Here is a 21,978-nt window from a genome sequence, read left to right on the forward strand (position 1 = left end):
GCTGCAACTCTCTAAAGGGTTAAGACCCTATTCGTTCCCAAGTGCATTCAACCCTCTTCTGCTCATTCAACCCTCTTCATGGTTCCGACTAGGGTTCGTTCTAATAAACCCGTTTAAATATGTTTCGCTTCACTTTTCTAGCTCTGTAATCTCTTTCTAGAGCTGTGGTGCTCCACTGTTCGGTGTCAAGGTCTTATACTAGCTCATTCCAGGTAAGGGAAGCTAGGATTCATGGTTTTAATTCACTTTTTCCATGCTTTGGATCTATTTCGTGTTTTTGATGATAGTATGTTGCTTATGATAATGTGAAAATGCTTTGGGTGTTGTTGTGAATGAGTTCCTGGTTGAACATGCGTGGAACAGTGGGGGAGAACTGATATTCTCGCCCAAGCGAGCTCATCTCGCCTATGCAAGAATAGTAGGAACTAGCCCAGACTTCTGCTCGAGCGCTCGCCCAGGCAAGGGGCTGTATTTTTTAGCAACGAACTGTCTCACTCAAGCGAGACCGCCTCGCCTAAGCGAGAGCTCGCGAAATCTTCCAGGGGCACTGTCGCAGTCTCGCCTAGGCAAAAGTCTACAGCTTGAGCGAGAGCTTGAGCGAAGGCTCCTAGCTTGAGCGAGACCTAGCTCGGGTTCTTGCTCCTTTCCTTAAATGAATGTTGTTTGTTTGATTGGCTGGTTTGCTTGATTTTAAACATAGAGAGGGTGGATATGCATGTATTACGTAAGTTATGGGTTGGAATTAATGAGTTGATAGTGAACTTGGCATGAGATATGTTTGATGATTGGTTGTTTATATGAAATGACATGTTATTGGTGTGCATGAGAAATTTATGATTTGTTGGCAAGGCAAGAATAAGGTTTGGGTAGGACATAATCCCATGACCCCTATAGTGGGAACTCATGGTGGTGCCTTATCACATGGACGTAATTCCATGGACCCTCCTAGTGAGAGTTCGTGGTGGTGCCTCAATGTAAGGACGTAATTCCACGAGGGTATCGTGGTGGTGCCTCAAGGTTAGGACGTAATTCCACGAAGGCCTCGTGGTGGTGCCTCACTGCTAGGACATAATTCCACAGATCTCGTGGTGGTGCCTCATGATACGTATCCAGATAGTCAAGTCTTGGTGTCTTATATGGTTTCGTACCTCTTGTGTGGAAGTTTGTTATTTATGCTTGACTATGAATTTATATGTTGAGTGTTATGATATGATAATCACTAGCTTACCCTTTCGCTTGTTTGTATGATTGTGTGTGTGGCTTCCTCCATTGCGATGATCATCAATCTTAATGATGTGAGAAGATGTGAGAACCCCTGACAGTGGTAACAATAATAGGGATGTCGCAGCTTGATGATTATGGACGAGTATCGGGCTCACTATGGAGCCCACAGCTGATGGAGTTTTAGTAGTTTAAGTTTCTCTCATTCTGGACAAGACTTTGTACTTGTTTTGGGCCATGTGGGGCCTCTTTTTACTTGTTATGGATGTGTTTGGGGTACTATATACCTCCTTATCTCAAACCCTGTACGCTCGGATTATTTATGTATGCGACGTCTTACGAATTTGAGGTTATAATTTTCGGACGTTACAAGGAGAGTGAAAGAGTAAACAAGTGATAAATTAAATAGAGATGAGAAATTTTGAGAACAAAATTAAAATAAATAAATTATTTTTCTCACATGGTTTCAAATATATTATGTTTGTTTTTTTAATTAATACTTTTATTCAAGAATTATTGTATATTTAAATTGAAAATAGTATACACTATATAAATTTAATGTTAAATTTATCTTTTTAACCTTTTTTATTTTTAGTCTTTAATTTTTATAGAAAAGTTAACCTTTACCGATTCCAAATGAAAGATTTTGTTATCCTATGGATTTTATGATTAACTATGTAAGTTCTTGAAACTTTCTTTCGAAAGAAACGGATTTTTGTGGTGCATAACACACACAACTTACACCTATTTCGCTACACATAATAATGGCCATTAGATTATGTGTATATATAGAGAGCTATGAACATGATTTTGCATTGTCAGTTTATTCTCAATACACATTCATTGTGTTCTATTACACTCTTTTCATCTTTTTGTGTTAGCTAAACTAGAAGAGAGATCATGGCTCAAAAGGTCAAGATTGGCATCAATGGTACTCCAATAACACTACTTTTCATTTTACAACTTTTTTGAAATTTTATGTCAAATCTCAATATAGGAATTTTTTAATCATTAATAAAGGATGTGCACTTCATCTTTTGACAACATTAAAAGCAAAGAAAATTCTATTGATTTTTTTTTTTACCTTGGTAATAGTTAATTATATGTAATTAATGTTGTTCACTTGGCTCTGATGATGAAGGATTTGGAAGAATTGGTCGTTTGGTTGCTAGGGTGGCAATGCAAAGAGACGATGTTGAGCTTGTTGCCGTTAATGATCCTTTCATCTCAATTGATTATATGGTGAATGGACTTCTTATTACTTCTAAATTTGTTTGTCTATTAATGTTTAATTTTTCATACTCTAATTATTTGTACATTTCTTTTAATAAAAATTATATTTAAATATTATTATGATTTTTCTCATCTTAGCTAGACTAACATTTTAGAATTTATCAATTTTCTATTATCATATATAAAAATATCCAAAATAAAAATACAAAATCACGAGAAATGCACTAAATCAATGCATGTAAAGAAAACATAAAACACATTCAATTAATAATTACTAATTTGTTTGGTTTGATAATTTTAATGAAGAAAGTTTGTCTTATTTCAAATTTGATTTTTGTACTAATGGCCTTTTTTTTCTAGTGATAAAACATTAATGGGCTCCATTAGTAATTTGAAGTTCTTTCTTGCAGACTTACATGTTCAAATATGATACTGTTCATGGACAATTCAAGAACTGTGACGTTAAGAGCAAGGATGATAAAACTCTTCTCTTTGGTAGTAGTGCGGTTTCTGTGTATGGTTTTAGGTATAGGTTAATTTTTTTAATTAAGTATATTAGATAAAATGTGGATTCAATTTCACTAATATATTACACAATGAACCAATTTGATTTTTTTTTATTTCATTAATTAGGAATCCAGAGGAAATTCCATGGGGTCAGGCTGGAGCTGATTATGTTGTTGAATCCACTGGAGTTTTTACTGATAAAGATAAGGCATCTGCCCACTTGAAGGTTAGCAAACATTTTGTCTAGTAAAAATAAATATCTTAAAAATAAAACATATTTATAGTATATAATTACAAGCTAATTTTATAAGACTAAGTTACATTTTAATTCTTGTTTGACTAATTGTTTGATCATTTGCTTTGATATTAGGGAGGTGCAAAGAAGGTTATTATTTCTGCACCAAGCAAGGATGCTCCAATGTTTGTTGTTGGAGTCAATGAAAAAGAATACAAGTCTGATATTACTGTTGTTTCTAATGCTAGTTGTACCACCAACTGTCTTGCTCCACTTGCAAAGGTAACTCATTGTAATCATTTGAAGATGCAAACAAAGATTCTCATTATACACACAAACAAAATCCAAATTAAGTGACAATGTCCAAATATATCCAGGTTATTAATGAAAAATTTGGAATTGTTGAGGGTCTCATGAGCACTGTTCATTCCATTACTGGTAAGTGTATATTATTTTGCATTGTTTTGGGTTTCATATGATTCATTATTCAACCAACTTGTCTTTCTGCATTACATAGCAACTCAAAAGACTGTTGATGGACCATCAATGAAGGATTGGAGAGGTGGTAGAGCTGCTTCCTGCAACATTATTCCTAGCAGTACTGGAGCTGCTAAGGTATCTAACATACAATGCAAGAAATATTATCTTATTATCTTTTATATGCTATTCTTAGTTTTCTCTTGCAAGGAAAGGCACGAGGAGATTTAAGACTAATAAGTCGTGAACGAACTCATACAAAAGATTGAGATACTACATTTGAACTAAAATCTTTAGAGAATAGGTTTATGAGTCCTTCCACTTATATATTGCTTATATTACTCATTTTTATCCAATGTAAAACTTTCAAATCACCTTGAATTCCTAAGAATTATATCTACTATAAAATATATTCCTCTTAGTTTCTTAACTTGTATATGTATATTACTTTTTGTGTTCGAAACAATTGTTCTTGGAAATAATAATGTCCCTTTTGGAATTTTTCAGGCTGTTGCGAAGGTGCTACCAGCCCTTAACAACAAGTTGACAGGAATGGCTTTCAGAGTTCCAACTGTAGATGTTTCAGTGGTTGACCTCACTGTTAGGCTTGAGAAAGGGGCTAGTTATGATGAGATTAAAGCTGCTGTGAAGTAAGAATAAACCAAATTTTCTAGCTTTGAAATAATTGTGTTTTTGTTTATATTTTCAAATGCAACACATTCAATAAGTCCTCATCGCATGTATGCATTTTTCTTCATAGGGAAGCATCTGAAGGAAGTATGAAGGGAATCCTTGGTTACACAGAGGATGATGTTGTCTCTACTGATTTTATTGGTGATAGTAGGTAATGCATCTAACATGGTCAAGTATTGGGTTTTAGCTTAGTAAGAACAACTGAGGATCAAGGATTGACAACTAACTGTTTGTGACATATGTTTAAGGTTTTATGTAATGAATCTTACCATGTTTTGATCTTTATGGTGGCAGGTCAAGCATTTTTGATGCAAAGGCTGGAATTTCATTGAACAACAACTTTGTGAAACTTGTCTCTTGGTATGATAATGAATGGGGCTACAGGTAAAACACAATTCTATGCCTTCAAACTGTTAATTTTTTTCTCTTTCAAAATTTATAGGTTGCATGGTTCAAACCACACTAAAATATATAAAACAATTTAGCCTTTTGATCTAACAACCTTGTTAAAAGTCTTACTTCAACTAAAGATAAGGTCACTTTATAATATATAAGTGGGTGTAAACTACACCTTACAAATCAATTTTGTGGTGTTGAATTAGTCTTAAAATCCAGTTCTTAACCAACCTTACATCTTTGAAGTCTTTAATGGAGTTCATAACGATATTGTTTTTAATATATCATAATTTTCATCTAAATTTTTCTTTCTTTTCTTTCAGCACACGTGTGGTTGACTTGATTCGACACATGGCCTCAGTGTAATGATACAAGGAACTTAATTCAAACCTCAACCTTTTGCAGCATTAAATAAAATGTTTGATGATACAACAAGCTATGAGGAGTTTCGTTCATCATTCAACTAATTTTTCTATCATAAGTAGTATTTAGAATATTAGTGTAACAAAATTTCAAGTGATTGTTGTCTATCACTTAGAACAATCTCAACTTTTGAATATTGTTGCCAATAATAGTTTTAATTGGTAATTTTCAAGTTAAGTTTTCTTTGACATCAGAGTTGTAGAGATTTTGTAATTTATATTTATATTAATAATATCAAAATTTTGAGAGATTTTTCGGGTTCATATATATCTTGCGCTTTATCCTTCTCATTAAATTTATTAACATTTTCTCTTATAATGACTTCGCAAAAAATCGTACGCAAAAGTTTATTGACATGTATAAATGTAAGCAATTAAATTTGATGTCAATTTATAGTATTAAACTAAACCATAAAAATAAGTAGCTAAATGTTATTTAAAAACACAACATTTAGATGAGGTGTATGAATTATAAGAAATGAATGATGGGAATTACTTCTCTTCAAAAGAAATTAATTTACACATTCATTAACTTGATAGTTGTTTGATGTAAAAATTTATGACAGGTTAAAAATAGATAAAAGCGTACATATTATGTCAATATATTCTTGTAAGTAAAATAAATTATAAGATTTTTTAACGTAAAAAACAAAAATAAAGATAATAGTTTGCATATAAAAAACAAATATAAAATAGGGATTTAAGGTTTTGGAATAAGAAAGGGCATAATAATTAAAAAGAATTAAGTTAAGGATAATGATAAAATTGGAGATGTAATTTTATAAAAGAAAGTTGCAAAATTTTACTAACTTTTTCTCTGTAATTTACCCTTCAATCCAATAAGTTGAATTCAATAATTCATAAAACTGATTTAATCGTAATTCTTTGATGAGATCATTCTTCAATTGCTTAAAAGATCTTAATTGATCTGTGAAATTTGTTAAACAACCAACATTAAAAAGTGTTCATACTTTTTTTTTTAATTGGGGGTTGTACATCATGTTTTACCAAGATCCGATTTATTAAAAAGTTTTTCAATTATATATATAATTACAACTATGAACTTGTAATTTCGTTAATTAGATAAAACAAACATTATAACATTAAAGTAAAAACAATTAACTAAATAACCAAATAATGTTAAGAATGAGAAGATAAATTATATGAATCAAACAATTTTAGGGTGTCAAGTAGTACCCAAGTACATCCTTGTATTTTGTTTCAAAATTAATCCTTATTGTAAAACCTTTTACATACTAAACTTACTTTTATTTTTGGATATTCCATACTAAAAACATGACTATCTTTAAGGAATTATTAAAAAAAATAATTATTTTTAGTGGAATTATATTTGATGTTTTCGGGATTTTAACTCCCACCAATGGTTTTATCTAAGATTTGTAATTTTTTTGGAAAAATCAACGTGGCTAACAGATGATTGGAGGTTTGTAGCAACTCCTGAAAAAGTGCAACTTACTAACAGTTTTCGAAAACTCCACTACTGCTTGAGATTTTCAAAACCTCCACTACTGTTTGGAGTTTTTATAACCTCTGTTATTGCCTGGGGTTACAAAACCCCGTTACTGCCTCTCCGATATTTTTTGCTCAATTAAGAAAATCGGGCTAGCCCAAATAAATTTCTTCAAAACTCAAATGTAATCACATAAAGACCAAAGATTGGTTGGAACAATACTATTCACACATTACTTAAATTCAATGAAATTCATCTAAGACCAAAAATGGAAAAGAAATTTCCCTTGTGTGAAAGATTTAGTTAGGTGTGTAACAATCACAGTATTTCCAGTTTAGTAGATGAAGGAAAATAAGAAAAAGAGTATAAAATGATTAATTAGGTGTTCAAATATAAAAGTTATCAAAATATATTTTATATATTTCTACAATAAAATATGGATAAACAAAGAACAGAGAAAAACATGTATTAAAATACAATGAATGTGCAGTAAGTTTTACATAAAATATTATAGAAACATATTGTATAAATAATGTGCCTAGCTAACTCGATTCATATTGTATAAACATACTATTGCCAATTTGAACTTTGAAGCAAGAGAGAACATACATTCAAAACCCTACCCACTGTTTTGGTTACCATTTCATCAATATATATAGCCAAACATGGACTTGCCTGACCATAATCTACCACCGGGAAGTTTATAGATGGAATTTTTTACTTGCAAAATCAACAAGTGTGGATGTTTGAACAACTCAACCTGATACAATAGCATTATGTACGTACTCAGTTCAGAATCATATTGAAAAAACTCTGACCCACATGTATAATTTGTTGAAATCAAACTCCCAATAGCTAAGTTGAAGATTATCAAACAAGATCTCTTTGGGTAAATAAATTTAAAAAATAAAGCACTTTCAATGGTACATTACTTTTTCTTAGCCCACAGAGTACATTACATGAAGTAAAAGTGTTTTTCAACTCTCAAAACTGAAATCTAAATAGTATACATACTATCGGGGCCACCGAGCTTTGTGACTGCATCCACAAAGCAATCATGAAGATCTGTTGTCCATCCCTTTACAGGTTTCTAATGCATTGTGCTATGTTAGGTACTTAAATTAATAAAAACATTGTTATTAAGTGAATGCAATCAACATGGAATTTAAGACTTAGGACCCCAATGTTCATGTAATCACAACCAACCAAAACATCATCGTGCTTTAAATCTATCAGTTGGGGAAAAATTAATATATATAAAAGATTTTGTTATTGTTAGCCACTATGATACAATGATGTCCAAATCAAAAACAACTTACTGAAAAATTTTGACGTTAGGCTTGATTAGAATTTTGAGTTTACTTTTATTGAAGTTTATCTATTAGTAACTTAAAAAAGTCAGAAGGGGCAGTACATGTCTCTCACCTTTATAGTGCAAATGAAAAATTGACTACCATTGGTGTTAGAACCAGCATTTGCCATGCTTAAAACTCCAAGACCAGTATGCTTCATTGCAAGAAAGTGTTGAAACTAGAAATGTGAGCAGATTAAATAAACTGAATTTAAATTGGAAAAGAAGCCTAAACTGAATTTTAAATACCAATCAGGCAATCACTATAAACAATTTATAATTAAATATTACTATCTAACCAAAAAAAAAAAAAAAAAATATATATATATATATATATATATATATATATATGCAAAACTCTCATCCTTGAAACTGGGACCATAGATACTAATTCCACCAGTTCCCTGCAGCAAAAAAAGAGCACATTCTAACCGAGAATAAAATGCATTAGTTTCTTTGATGCATATACATGGCATCTCAGTTGGAAAGTAAATGCATTCATCATTAAATATATGCAGGCCTACAAACAAAAGTATAACTCACATTTCTTTCCGTAAAGTCTCCTCCATGAATCATGAAATCTTTGATTATACGATGGAAGGAGCTTCCTTTGTAACCATATCATTTCTCACATGTTAAAAGATTATTTAGCTTGATATATAAAATTCAAAGTTACACAATCCATTTGAGAGTAGAAATCCAACGACAACAAGAAAAATGTTGCAAAAAAACTTGATTGCTTGCCTATGCACAAAGCACTAAACTTTTAGCTGTTTTGCGAACATCATCTCCAAATAGGCCCAAAACAATTTTTCCCACAGCCTCACCCTTAACTTCTACGTCATAGAAACATTGAGTTGTCACCTTGACTTGAAGCTCTAGAGCCTAACGGTAACAAAACCACATAAGAAAATCATGTTAATCACAGTAGAAGAGATTATTGAGCATGTTAGTGTGGAACACTCATGCACACATCACATAGACAAACTTAAACCATGCACATTGAAATTGAAAATCATGAAGAAAATTAGAAGTGAGTGCAAACTGAACATTGTGAGAAGCTAAATTAGTGTATGAATTGAAAAAAAATACCTATTTTCATACACGAGCATCACATGTCCTAAGCAAATATTTCAACGATTGAATGGCCCTCTCAGATTGACCATCTGTCTGAGGATGATAGGCTGAACTCATTCTCAACTGAGTGCCCAGTGCTGCTTGCAACGATTGCCAAAATCTCGATGTGAACCTTAGGTCACGATCTGACACTATACTCGTTGGTACTCCATGCAATCTGACCACCTCTCTGATATATAACTCTGCCAATTTTTCCATAGACATCTTATGGTTGATCGGCAAAAAATGTGAACACTTTGTCAACCTGTCTACTATCACCTAGATCGAATCATGACCTTTTGACAACCTCGACAGGTGAGTCACAAAAACTATGGAAATATCGTCCCATTTCCACTGAGGAATATTCAAAGGCTCTAACGTACCCCTAGGCCACTAATGTTCAATATTCGCTTTTTAGCACATCAAACAAGATGCCACATAATCTGTCACATCCATCTTCATATCAGTCTACCAAAAAGATTCTTTCAGATCTTTGTATATCTTAGTCATACCTAGACATATGCTAAGATGACTCTTATGCCCTTCCTCTAGAATCCTCTTCATCAGTTCCCGTTTCCTAGGCACACACACCCTAACTTCTCCTTAGCGATCCACTAGAACTTGCAATCATTTTGGTGTTCACACTAAGTCCTTGCCATTAGGTCTTCAATATCTTGTTCACCTACTTCTCTTTCTTCCCACTACCATCAAAACCATCCAATTAGGATCTATTGGCACAAGCTCTACTTTAGGTACTAATGCAATAGTGGGCTTCATCACTCCTAGATGAACTTTTAGTACCCCTCCTTTAACACGTCTAAGCACTCTTCCTCCATTAAGATCCTTTCCTCTTTATTTCACCCATCTTTGTTAGTTGACTCAGATTGTCATAACGTTCTGCCCCCTCCTTTCCTCTTGATCCACCCTTAATATGTAACCACTGACTTATTCCTTTGAATTAAGAACACCACTCCATTGGGTCTCACACCCCATAGGAATGAGATTTAGGAAACAACCTTCTACATATTCGTATTTTCAAGCAAGAGATTGTTTCAAAGGTCCTACTTAGCCCTTGCAAACGCACACAGGTCAAGTTCGACTTGAATTTGCATTCCTCTGCCACTATAGATAACACACACAACCAACCAAACACAAACATACAAGAAAATGTATAGGAGGAAAACTCAAACTATAACTTTTCCCCTTTTTACCAACACCTTTAGAATTAAGAAAGGAAACTATCTTTGATATAGTCATGAGTGTGCACCCTCATCACTCTACCAAGATATTTTTTGTTCTTAATGCTTCCAGTTTCACCACTCGACGCAGTCAACAATCAATAATATGATTGATAGACTGCCAATACATTCTTACTAGGTTTCGCAACTGAAACACGACAAGCTCACTCCCTAAGGCCCAAAAATCATTTAAAAACCATTGCTTCGATACCAAATGTAACATCGCGGTCAGATATTACTAATTTAAATAAGATAAAATAAAATAAAAAACAAAGGCTCATTTATTATTACTGTCCTTCCCAAAAACGTGGAAAATTTAAAACACTTATTACATCACCATTATTCAAAATCGATAAAATTTGTCAATTGTTACAAACCTAATGTCTAGTAAACTATTATTTTCAATGGCCACAACTTGTGATTGCTCAATGGAGTGGAGACCCTCCGTACGAGCCACAACACGCACACTCACATCGGCAACACTCGCCAATCCGAGCCATAACTCAAGGAATGCTCGTGTTCATCCACCATCCCGAGCCACAACTCAAGGGATGTCATTCCGAGTCACTACTCAAGGAATGCCACGTGTTTACTCTCTATCCCAAACCACAACTCAAGGGATACCATTCTGAGCCACAACTCAAGGAATGGTCCAGCAAAGTTCATCCTTAAGGTATCACCCAAAGCCTTGTAGACCACGCACATCCAAAGCACACAAGCCTCTAGTCGTGTAAAACTCTAAATCTCCTTTTGCATATAAAACCATTATTCCAAGTACACCATACAAATACTTGACCATGGACCCATGATTAGGGATGACAAAAATACCTACACCCGTGGATATTTGCGGATAAAATCCCCGACGAATAATTATTATCTGTGGGTATTTATTATTCGCGGATAGCGGGTAGCAGATATTTTAATACCCGCTTATAAACGGGTCGAGTACAAGTATTATACTATCCGTACCCGCAGGTACCCGTTACTTGCAAAAATTTAAAATTTAAAATTAAAATTTAATTTATATTTTATTAAGTTAAATTAAAATTAAAATTAATAGTATATTTTATTATGTCAAATTTAATTATAATTATAATTTAATTTATATTTATATTTTATTTTTATAATTTTATATTAAAAAAATTTTAAAATATATATTTTTAAAATATTTGCGGGTATCGAGTATCCACGGGTACCCGTAGGTTTTAAAAATATCCGCAAGTATTTTTTAAGCGGATACCCGACGGGTAAACGGGCGGGTAGCGGACGGATTTTTTTTTGCGGGTCGGGTTGCGGGTAGGCACTATCTGTCCAACCCGACCCCACATAAACTTTTGGTTGTGCTATTATTTTTCTTTCAACCAAAAGGATCTTGACAAGCAAAACCACTAATCCAGAAGAAAGAGCCCGCAAGATGCTCACGTCCCATCAATACTAAAAGTTGTCATAATGACTAATAAAAACAAAAGTTAGAACTTAGCCTTGGGTTTGCACCACACGTAAAGCAAGGAAAAAAAATAAGGATATCGTGGGTCCCTCCAAAGCCTCAAAATATTATATAAGGAAAATGATTTTTTGACTACTAAATTTTGACAACTTTCTCTTACAACTTTAGGTGTCATTTTCTAAGTGGTCTTCCATTTTTTCATTTTCTCATTCTCAATATTCCAAAACTACTTAGGAGATGTCACCTCATGTTGTAAGGGAAAGTTATCAAAATTTAATAGTCAAAATATCATTGCCCATTATATAATTAACAATTCTAATTATTGTGGGCCCTAGTACTACTCCACTCATACACACATAAAGCCAAGAGAAACACACAAAAAACCATTCCCTTCTTTTGATAGCCTGACGCAGGGGTACACGACAAAGTGAAGAAAGAGAGACCATCATGCCATGCTATGTCCCATCCAAGTTGTAATGGTGTTGGCACCTTAAGATCATGGTTAGGCAAAGGAAACTATGCAACCCACAAATACACATTGCATTCGTGAAACCTCGGACCTGCACCCTACGTTCACTTAATGTTGCACATATACCCCTCCTAAAACTCCACCACAGATCACGCAAACGGAACACCACTGGTCACGACAACTCTTGACGTCACCACTTTTTCACTACAGCAGGCTTCAACTTGCTGGCCAAAGAGAAAGTGCAAAAACACCAAAGTAAGTCCAAAAAGACTACCCAAAACAACAATATCCGCATACAACACAGTAATATCTTCATCAAGCAAAGCATACGAGAGTAGTGGTGCACAACGTCAAAAGTGGGATCATAGTGTAGGGAAAACAACAAAAAAATGCAAAAAACACACATCCCATTTAACATATTTCATACATCAAACATTAATAATAACGAAAAAAGATAGAACTACGCTCAGCTCCCCTTACCTGGATTCCTCGCTTCTAATTGCAAGTTATAATCCTTAATGATTAGCACAACTCCCACTTCTTGACCCTTCTACTTTTCCACATGCAATATCTTCCAATTCCCTCTTAGCTCTCTCTTTTCAGTACAAATTAACTAAATGTATCAAAAATTCTCTACCTCACTGTTAACTCACTATTCTTCTCCCCTTACAACCTTAATTTTAATGGATTTAATGATTAAAATGAAATTAGCATTAACAATGAGCTTAATGATCATTGAATTACTGTTTTATGATGGCTTTCCAGCCCTCTTGACTGTCCCTTTGACAGTTAGGGTTTCTGACCTTTCCCATCCATACCAAAACAAATTTTAGCAAAAAGAAACCCTATTTCATATAAGCCAAGGTTCAAACACACAACCATCCAATTGTCAAGTCAATGCACAACCAATCAACCAATTCATGTAGTTACTTTGATATGTAAGGCTTGTAAGGATGATAAATAAACTTGTCCCTACATGTATTGTTTGGTCCCAATTTTAATCGAGAATCTCAGTATGAGTATAGACATACATGATTATTTAAACTGGGTAGCGAGACAAGAATGAGTATGTACATTTCCATCTCGTCCTCGTCTCCTTACATGTCCAATGTTCATTTCTATTCTCATACTCATCCATGTTTTAAATTACTAAAATATTTAAGTTTATTGAATAACCTAAAAAACTAATATGCATTGTTCTCTTTGGTACTTAATTTCTTAACCCTTCTTTTTTATTTCAATTCACAATTCTTTTTATTCTCTCTTAATTGCTAGACTTGTTCAAAATTCATAAAGTTCACTTACATCCCTAAGGTATCACCCTTTTATCACAACCTTGGTTACACAAGTTTTTCTTTCTAAAATTTTGTCCAAATGGTGTATTGCATTTCAAGAAACACATATCTCAATTTAATTTAATCATATAGTTCCTAAAGCACATATTTGATTATTTATACTTCTTTTTACTATTTGTATTTAATATTTAATTCTCATATGAGAATGTTTGATTCTAAATTTCAAGTCTTCAATCACATAAACCCTTAATTTATTGGGTAGAATAAAAAATTTATGTTCTTAGATCTCTTTGACCCTACTTCATTTGAAAAGCCTTTTTTATCTAGAAACCTTTTATATTCTCATAATGATTAGACTTATTTAATATTTGACAACTTTACTCAAATATCCAAGGTATTTTTCCTCTCAACGCAATCTTGATTAGACATTTTCTTTTCTTTGTGAGATTTCATTCAAATGGTGCATTACATTTCAGGAAATGAAATCCATAATTTGATCGAATTAACACTTTAATCATTTTTATATTTTCTATAATTACTTGACATTTATTCAAATATTATTTGTTACTTTTATTTGATATTTACACAATTATATATAACATATTTCTTGATATTTGATATTGAATAAAAGAAAATATGTATCTTTTTATATTGAATCCTTGATAATATCTTGTTTACTTTTCTATAACTTTTATTATATTTTTTTTAAATATTGAATTAATATTTGAAACAGTAAATGGACGACCACAGGCATGGGTATGGATATACCCATTATCTAATGGAAATGAGGACGAGACAAAAATTTCATAAATATTAGATATAAGGATGAGGATGAATATTTTTTTCAAGAATGGAAATGGGGATAGTAAAACCCATACCCATTGTGCCTAATTAACATCCTTAGGCATTTGTTCTTCGTCGTGAAGAACATTATAGCTTGATTGGCAGCACATGTGGTGCTTGATACCTACCACTAAGTCTTTCTTTGCGGAAAAAATATTTTGTGCTTGTTTTAGGTGCATTTTCTTGTCTTTTCTTGTTTAATTTTACAACATTTTCTATTCGTGGAAAGAGTCCTATGAGATCTTGTTCTTTACAATTTTTCTTTTGCTTCGTATTTTTGTGTTCTACTTTTGGTTTGGGGTTGTATTGGGCATTCTTTCCTTTGGCCATCAGCCCCTCTTCTATAAGCTTTATCGTTGCATGGATTTATCTTGTTAACAATGCATCAAAGATCACTTCAAGAACTGTTGGAGGTTGCACTATGATGTAAATAAAAATTTTTACACTAGCTCTAATAATATTGCAAAAGGTATATATATTGCCTTTGGTAACAAAGTCAATTTGAGGTGCCTCCCTTTTAGTTGCCACAACATTCAGAAGCTACGCCCACACCTTTCAAAGCAGCACATAAACTAGAGATATCCTTCCATAAGCAAAGGGGTGGTAAGGTAGTCTGTGGCATGAGGCTTATGAACGTTGAGGAGTTTTTGTTGTTTTTTCTGCAAGTTACGTCATTCATCTGCAAATCTTGGTGAGCATATCTTAGATCTTTTATATTCTCTCCATGGGTCGTGGTGTTAGATCCACTTTCCTACCTCTATAAATAGAGGCTTAAGTTTACCTCCGTAAACATACAACTCACACTTCCTTTCATTCTCTATTGTTTCTCACTCTTACCCATCTTATACTTCTATTATAATATCATGGGTTATTTATTTACTCTTTTTTAATAGATAGTCTTGCTAGATTCTGAGATCCTCAAAAATTTCGAGAAGTTCCTATTGGATCATGGGGGCTTGCGCAATACACCGTGGATAAGTCCTTAAGGGCAATGAATCTACACGCCTTAAAAAGTCTTTTGTTCATGATTTTGTTAGCTACTACAATAATCTTAAGGACTTATGACTGACAACAACAACAAGAACACATCCTCTATGGAGAATCCAAATACTATTTTTGGAGGTCAGACAGTTTTTTCGAAACCTTTTCCGTATGTGTCAAAAATTGAGGTATTCTGTGGACGGAATTTCTGACGTTGGCAAGAACGTGTGTCCACCCTTTCAGACATGTATGGAGTTGTTACTGCTCTCACATCTTCAAAACCCAACTCCAATATCCCTTCAAAACAAGTTGAAGACAAGATTCATGCAAATAAGGTATGTCGACACACTTTACTTAGTGCATTATCTAATGACCTGTTCGAAGTGTATTGTTCATTTAGGAAGCAAAAGAAATTTGGGATTCTTTCATCCTCCAATATACTGCTGAAGATGTAGTTAGATAAAGATTTATCATAGGGAACCATTACCGCTGGGAGATGATTGAAGATAAGGACATTAAGATCCAAATAACGAATATCACAAGTTGCTAGAAGATATCAAAGTAGAGAACATAATCCTTCCTGGTGAGTTTGTTTCAAAACTCCTGATCGAGAAACTACTGTTAGTTTTGAAATGGTTTAAATGCCAAGAAGGGGGGTTGAAAGCTATCTTTGAAAGCTAAAAACCACCTTTAATTGAATCAATTAGATCACCAAGTTAGGATGAAAACGTTACTAGACTGTATACTTTCAATTGGTCAAAAATAGAGTTAATCGATTGATTTTACTAAAAAAAATTTGTTCAAGTATAATCAACCGATTGAAAAAGAAAAATAATCGACTAAAATACTGGAAAAAATGCAAAAATTCATATTCGAGTTTTAAAACAGGAACAATGCACAAAAATGATCAAGATAGGTTCTAAATAATTATACAAAAATGCTCAATGCTACAGATGTCATGAAAACATGCAAGAACACGAAAAAGATGATTGAAACACAAGTTCTTTAATCCTTAAATGATTATGCAAGACAGAAGGGTTAGAGAAATGATGAGATCACAAGATTTTTATATTAGTTCACTCAAACCTGAGCTACATCCAGTTTGTCAAGGCAACCTAAGCTTGACTTTGCATTATTTCAAAAGATTTACAAAGTATCCACCCTTACACTTTCAAAATATGAAAAAACCACACAAAAGACTCTTGAATCACACAAGAATCACACCAGCACAGTAAGAACCCTCTTGCAGACATGGAAAACCACCAAGCACACACACAAAGCTTGAGAATGATCAAACCTAGTGGTAGCACAACCCAGCTTACCACAAACCACTTTCTCCAAGCTTTAAACCAAGCCAAAATCTCTAAGAATTGATCCAATATCAATCTTCAATAGCTGCAGTCTGAATGATCACGAAGGAGAGAGTTTTCACAAGTTTCTAGAACAATTTTACGATAAAAATGATCAGAATCCCTCTCTTTCGAAAATCACAGCTCTTATAGTCAAATTGTTACGAAATTCAATAGTTTGATTTCTGAATCAATCAGTTGATTTCATTTGACTTAAGTGAAATCAGTCGATTAAAAAATAAATCAACTAATTGAATTAGTTGCAATTTAAGATTATTGCAGCTAACCTTTTAACCTGTTGAAAAATCATTCAACAAATTAAAAGAAACATTTTAACCTGTTGAAAAGTTATTCAATAGATTAAAAGACACACTAAAGACCAAATACATCAAATTAATGCTACAAGGTCTACAATATGAATTACAAACTTCAAATACACTTTCTTAATGATGTAACTATGTGGAGAGCACACGTTCCAGCCTTGATCAACATGAATACCATCAAATATCCTTATCTTCATCAATGTAGGCTTCATTCCAATGGTAAAGGCTTCAAGGTAGTTCAAAAGGGCTTCATCAAAACTTCATCAAATCTTTAAGAAGCATACCTTGGCTTCACATGTCAACATTCTCCCCTGATTTGATGAAGCCAACCTCTATCTTCTTTTAACTATCTTCTTTTATCTTATACCGCACATTGCTTCCATTGGTTGGATATCATTAAGTTGATGAAGTGACATCTAATCTTGAGGCTTGGGAACCTAAAAAATATTTACAGTAGCAATACACACAAGCTAGCAAGCATACAAATATGCACATGCTCCCCCTATCAATAATATGGGTTCAAGTTCGTATTTGATTATTGATTCTAATTTTATTAGTTCAATGTGATCAATTTTCCATTTTGTAACTTTTCTCCCCCTTTGGATTCATTAAACAAAACAAATGCATAAAGAGAACAAACATAGCATATCATTTCAATAATACTAGAACATACTACAACCAACAAAAACTGAAAACAGACAAAATAAGCATAAAGCTGATATAATCAGCTGATAGAAAATAAAAACAACCAACTAAAACTAACAGAACTAAAACTGAAAAATCACAAACATATGGATGCAGTGCATGATCCTAAAAGCCAACACACTTAGCCATCCTGAGGATCATTTTTGGTTTGGAATGAGGTTAGCAGGTAATGGATATCATGGATTTGGTCATCCAATGCATTGAATCTCTCATTGTAATAGTTGTGATGTGCATGTTGGGACACATTGAGCTCATGCAGTTGATTCAACACCATCCTCTCAAAATGTGAGTACACAAGGCCTCTATCCTCTATAGGGTTGTAGGGAATTAAGTCTATAGGTCCAACAGTGATGAAGGATTATCTTGTTCCTTTTTAAGATGATTGAATACGGTGTGAGTTGATTAAGAAAGCTAAGTGAAATCCCCACTGGACATTAAGATAGCAAGCTATCTAGATGTGAAGGTTCCTTTCACAAAGCTCAAGAGAAGAAGATGATGGATTGATTCAAAACAAAAAGGAAATGGAAAGCACATAAACCATAGAAAACCAAGAACAATTAAAGGAAGAAGAAAACATAAAATGGAAAGGAAAGAAATGGTAAAAATGTGAGAAGTAGGCCACTACAAGGCTAGGCTAGAAGCCATGGCAACCTTGAAGATGAGTGGATGTGTGCTGCCACTTGCTATGCAAGATAAGGCTTAAAAGTATTCACTCCCTAGAGAGGAAACTCTCACAAATGGTTAAGACACAAGAGTGTTTTTACTTCAAAATGTTCAACCCTTTTACATGTCTAGGAGCACCCCTTAGAGTTTAGGGGTCTCTAAGCAAATAAAAGATACCTAAGGATGTCTCTACAAAAACCTAACCCTAGCTTCTAGAAAATAGGTCAAATAAGGTTACAAAAAATGAGAGACAAAAGAGCTAACTATGGTGTGTGCAAGGCTAATTTCGTTCTAGCACAAAAGGAGACAAAGAATGTGTCTCATATGTCTCCAAAAAGTTGTCAAAGTGTGCTAAAAACAAAGGAGACCAAAGGTACATAGGTACACTTGCTTCATGCCTTTTACTTTATGCTTTATGCCTTTGCTTTACTCTCTCTTCCACATCATTTATGATCCCCAATCACCATGCGCCACCTAGCATTGTTTTCTTACTCCTAATTAACCTACAAAGCAAATAAGCATAGATTAGCATGTTGGCTTAATTCAAGTCAACTATAGTCAACAAGTCAAACATAGTCAAAGGTCATCAAGTCAACTAAAGTTGAATCAACTAAGTCAACTTTGGGAATTAAAAATAACAAACACAAATGAAAGGGATGAAGGATTAGTGAACTTCCTTTCTATACATGCTTAGTCTTCTTAAGCATGTGCCTCCATCCTTGGTTGGGGTCAATCCTTCATCAAATAGTTGGTTCTTCCTCTTGATTTGTACCACTTGGGCCAGCTTCATGGTCATGTGCACCACCAACTACAGCACCAACAATTGTCCATGCATTTCCCACCTTGAGAAAGCCCATTTTGTGCAGATTTTGGTTAGAGGTATGATTTAGCAGTCCTATTGACTCTTCCAGCTCATCTTCCACATCAATCCCAAAGTATTCTATGAATTTTGACACCAAAACAACATAAGGCAGTCTGAAATCCGTGAGGCTCTTGGCCTTGAGCATGTGATCACGAAACACATAGATCCAATCCACTTGAATGTTGTGTTGGATGGAGTACATGAGAATCAAATCTCCCTCATTCAATGTTGAATGGTTGCTACCACGTGGAACAAGAATTTTTGTGACAATCATACCAAGCAACCTTTGATCCACCTTGAGATCACCAACATGCAAGTGTTTGATCTCACCAGCTGGATTCCTCAAGCCTTGGCCATAGTATTGGACCTTGTTGAATTCTGGAACAGTCATAGTTTCACCTTTCCTTACTTGCATACCTCTTGATTTGAGTCCAGCCACATCTTTCCAAGCTTTCTTGTTGATCTCCATACAAATACACTTGATACTTGACAACATGTCATTTTTGAACTCCAAGTTGGTGAAAAACACCTTCACCAAGTCTGGATAGATTTTCCCTGAAAGTTCAAGGAATGACTTCAACCTTTGATGCTTGAGTTGTTGAAATGGGCTCTCAAAGCCTTCAGCCCTCAGGCAGGAGAATCTCAGCAGCTTAGGAATGGTGATTTGCTTCTTGTTCGTCTCAATGAGGACACTTGGATGTTGTCCTCATGATCTTCAAACCATGCTTCAATTCTCCCATGATATTCTTGATTTGGAGACCTTGGGGTAGGAGGAGTTGAGTGCTCATCATCAGATTGGGTAGCTCTTTGTTGACGACGAGGCATGATAAGTGTGGGTATGGCTGTTTCTAAGAGAAGTATGATGCAAATGCAACAATACAAGTGCAATATTTATAATTGAACAAGCTGATTTTTAGAAATAGTCGATCAAATGGTGCAAATTTTCCTAATTAATTTGTTTTAGGTTATCCAAACTAGATTAATGCAGTCCAAAATAGTAACTCCGCATTCATGGTGTTTCCAATGTGTTTTTATGAGTGAATCAATCAGTTGAGATCATGTGAGTTGCATGCACATTGGAATTGTACACTACACATGTTTTTTGGTCAAACAAATCAGTAGAAGCAACACATGGTTGATGAAATAACAGTTAAGAGCATATAGTACCTAACAAAAAGATATTTTCTTTGACTAGGTCAGTTTTGCAATTCAATTCGTTAGTAAATGCACCGTTTAAGTAAAATCAACATGTTGAAAAGTAGAATGAGACGATTAAAACAACATTAGAGCATCAGAGATTTAAACCATAATCTGGTTAAGTGAAATAGTTAACTAATTTTTAAAATCAATCGATTGAAAATCGTAAAATTGAACTTTATTTTTCAGATTCAGTTTTAATGAAATCAACATACTGAATTGTTAAAACAGCAGATTAAAAACCATAGCAGATCAAATTTTCATCATTCAGTGGTAGTTTAAGTTAAATAAACACGTTGAAAATTAGAATCAACAGGTTGACAGATCATGATTTTTGAAAACAGAGGCAGATTTAAATGAAATCAACACGTTGAAATTAAAAATCAACAGGTTAAATATGACAGTTTTCAATTTTTGCACAAAGCAGCTGATTTTTATGAAACTGATGCATGAATACATAAGATTAACATGCTAAAACCACATCAGACCACATTCTTCATGTATAATATGCCTAGTTCAGTTCTTAGCTTGTTAAACCTATCCCTAGCCAATGGTTTTGTAAACAAATCTGCCAATTGATTTTTAATTTTAACAAATTAAATTTCACAATCTCCATTTTGAACTTGATCACAAATGAAATGATGCCTAATCTCTATATGCTTGGTTTTAGAATGTTGTATGGATTCTAGGTTAAGTTGTTGGCACTAGTATTATCACAATACAAAGGTACCTTGCTTAGCTTTACACCATAGTCCAAAAGTTGATGCTTCAACCATATGATTTGTGCACAACCATGTCCAACAACAATATACTCAGCTTCAGTAGTGGGGAGTATCACACGTGCTTGCTTTTTGCTATTCCATGACATTAGACTTGAGCCAAGTAGATGGCAAGTGCCACTTGTGCTTTTCCTATCCAATTTGCACCCTGCATAGTTAGAATCTGAAAAGCTACTAAGAGTTATGTTAGAATCACATGGATACCATAAACCAACATTGTTTGTTCCTTTTAGATACTTCAGAATCCTTTTTGCAGCTTTAAAGTGTGATTCCTTTGGATTTGCTTGGAACCTAGCACATAAGCATACTCCAAACTGGATATTTGGCCTACTTGTTGTAAGATAGAGCAAAGAACCAATCAATCCTCTATATTTGGTTGAATCCACTAGTTGGCCAACCTCATCTGCATCCATAAGGCAATTTGTTGCAATTGGAGTGCTAGCTTCCTTGTAATCCTCCATTTTGAACTTTTTCAACATGTCAAAATAGTATTTTGAATGGTTTAAAAATGTTCCATGCTTGAGTTGCTTGACTTGCAGTCCTAAAAAGTAGGTAAGCTCATCCATCATGGACATCTCAAATTCTCCTTGCATAACTGCAACAAACTCCACACACAATGTGTTGTTATTTGAACCAAAGATGATATTATCAATATACACTTGAACAAGTATAACATCACTTTCATGTTTTCTAATGAAGAGTGTT

The 21,978-nt window shown here is 33.9% G+C and overlaps 1 protein-coding gene across 1 annotated transcript; it reads left to right on the forward strand.

Annotated features, from left to right (window-relative positions):
* Positions 1-2,047: 2,047 nt before the first annotated feature.
* LOC114181931 (glyceraldehyde-3-phosphate dehydrogenase, cytosolic-like) lies at positions 2,048-5,373 on the forward strand. The gene is made up of 11 exons (XM_028068610.1): positions 2,048-2,152; positions 2,363-2,463; positions 2,865-2,980; positions 3,088-3,187; positions 3,332-3,478; positions 3,574-3,634; positions 3,714-3,811; positions 4,181-4,323; positions 4,434-4,517; positions 4,661-4,750; positions 5,086-5,373. The coding sequence occupies exons 1-11, from the start codon at positions 2,122-2,124 to the stop codon at positions 5,126-5,128; spliced, it is 1,014 nt and encodes a 337-aa protein (XP_027924411.1). The 5' UTR covers positions 2,048-2,121; the 3' UTR covers positions 5,129-5,373.
* Positions 5,374-21,978: the final 16,605 nt, after the last annotated feature.

Source organism: Vigna unguiculata, chromosome 4 (assembly GCF_004118075.2).
Source record: "Vigna unguiculata cultivar IT97K-499-35 chromosome 4, ASM411807v1, whole genome shotgun sequence".
In the NCBI taxonomy this organism is placed as follows: domain Eukaryota; kingdom Viridiplantae; phylum Streptophyta; class Magnoliopsida; order Fabales; family Fabaceae; genus Vigna; species Vigna unguiculata.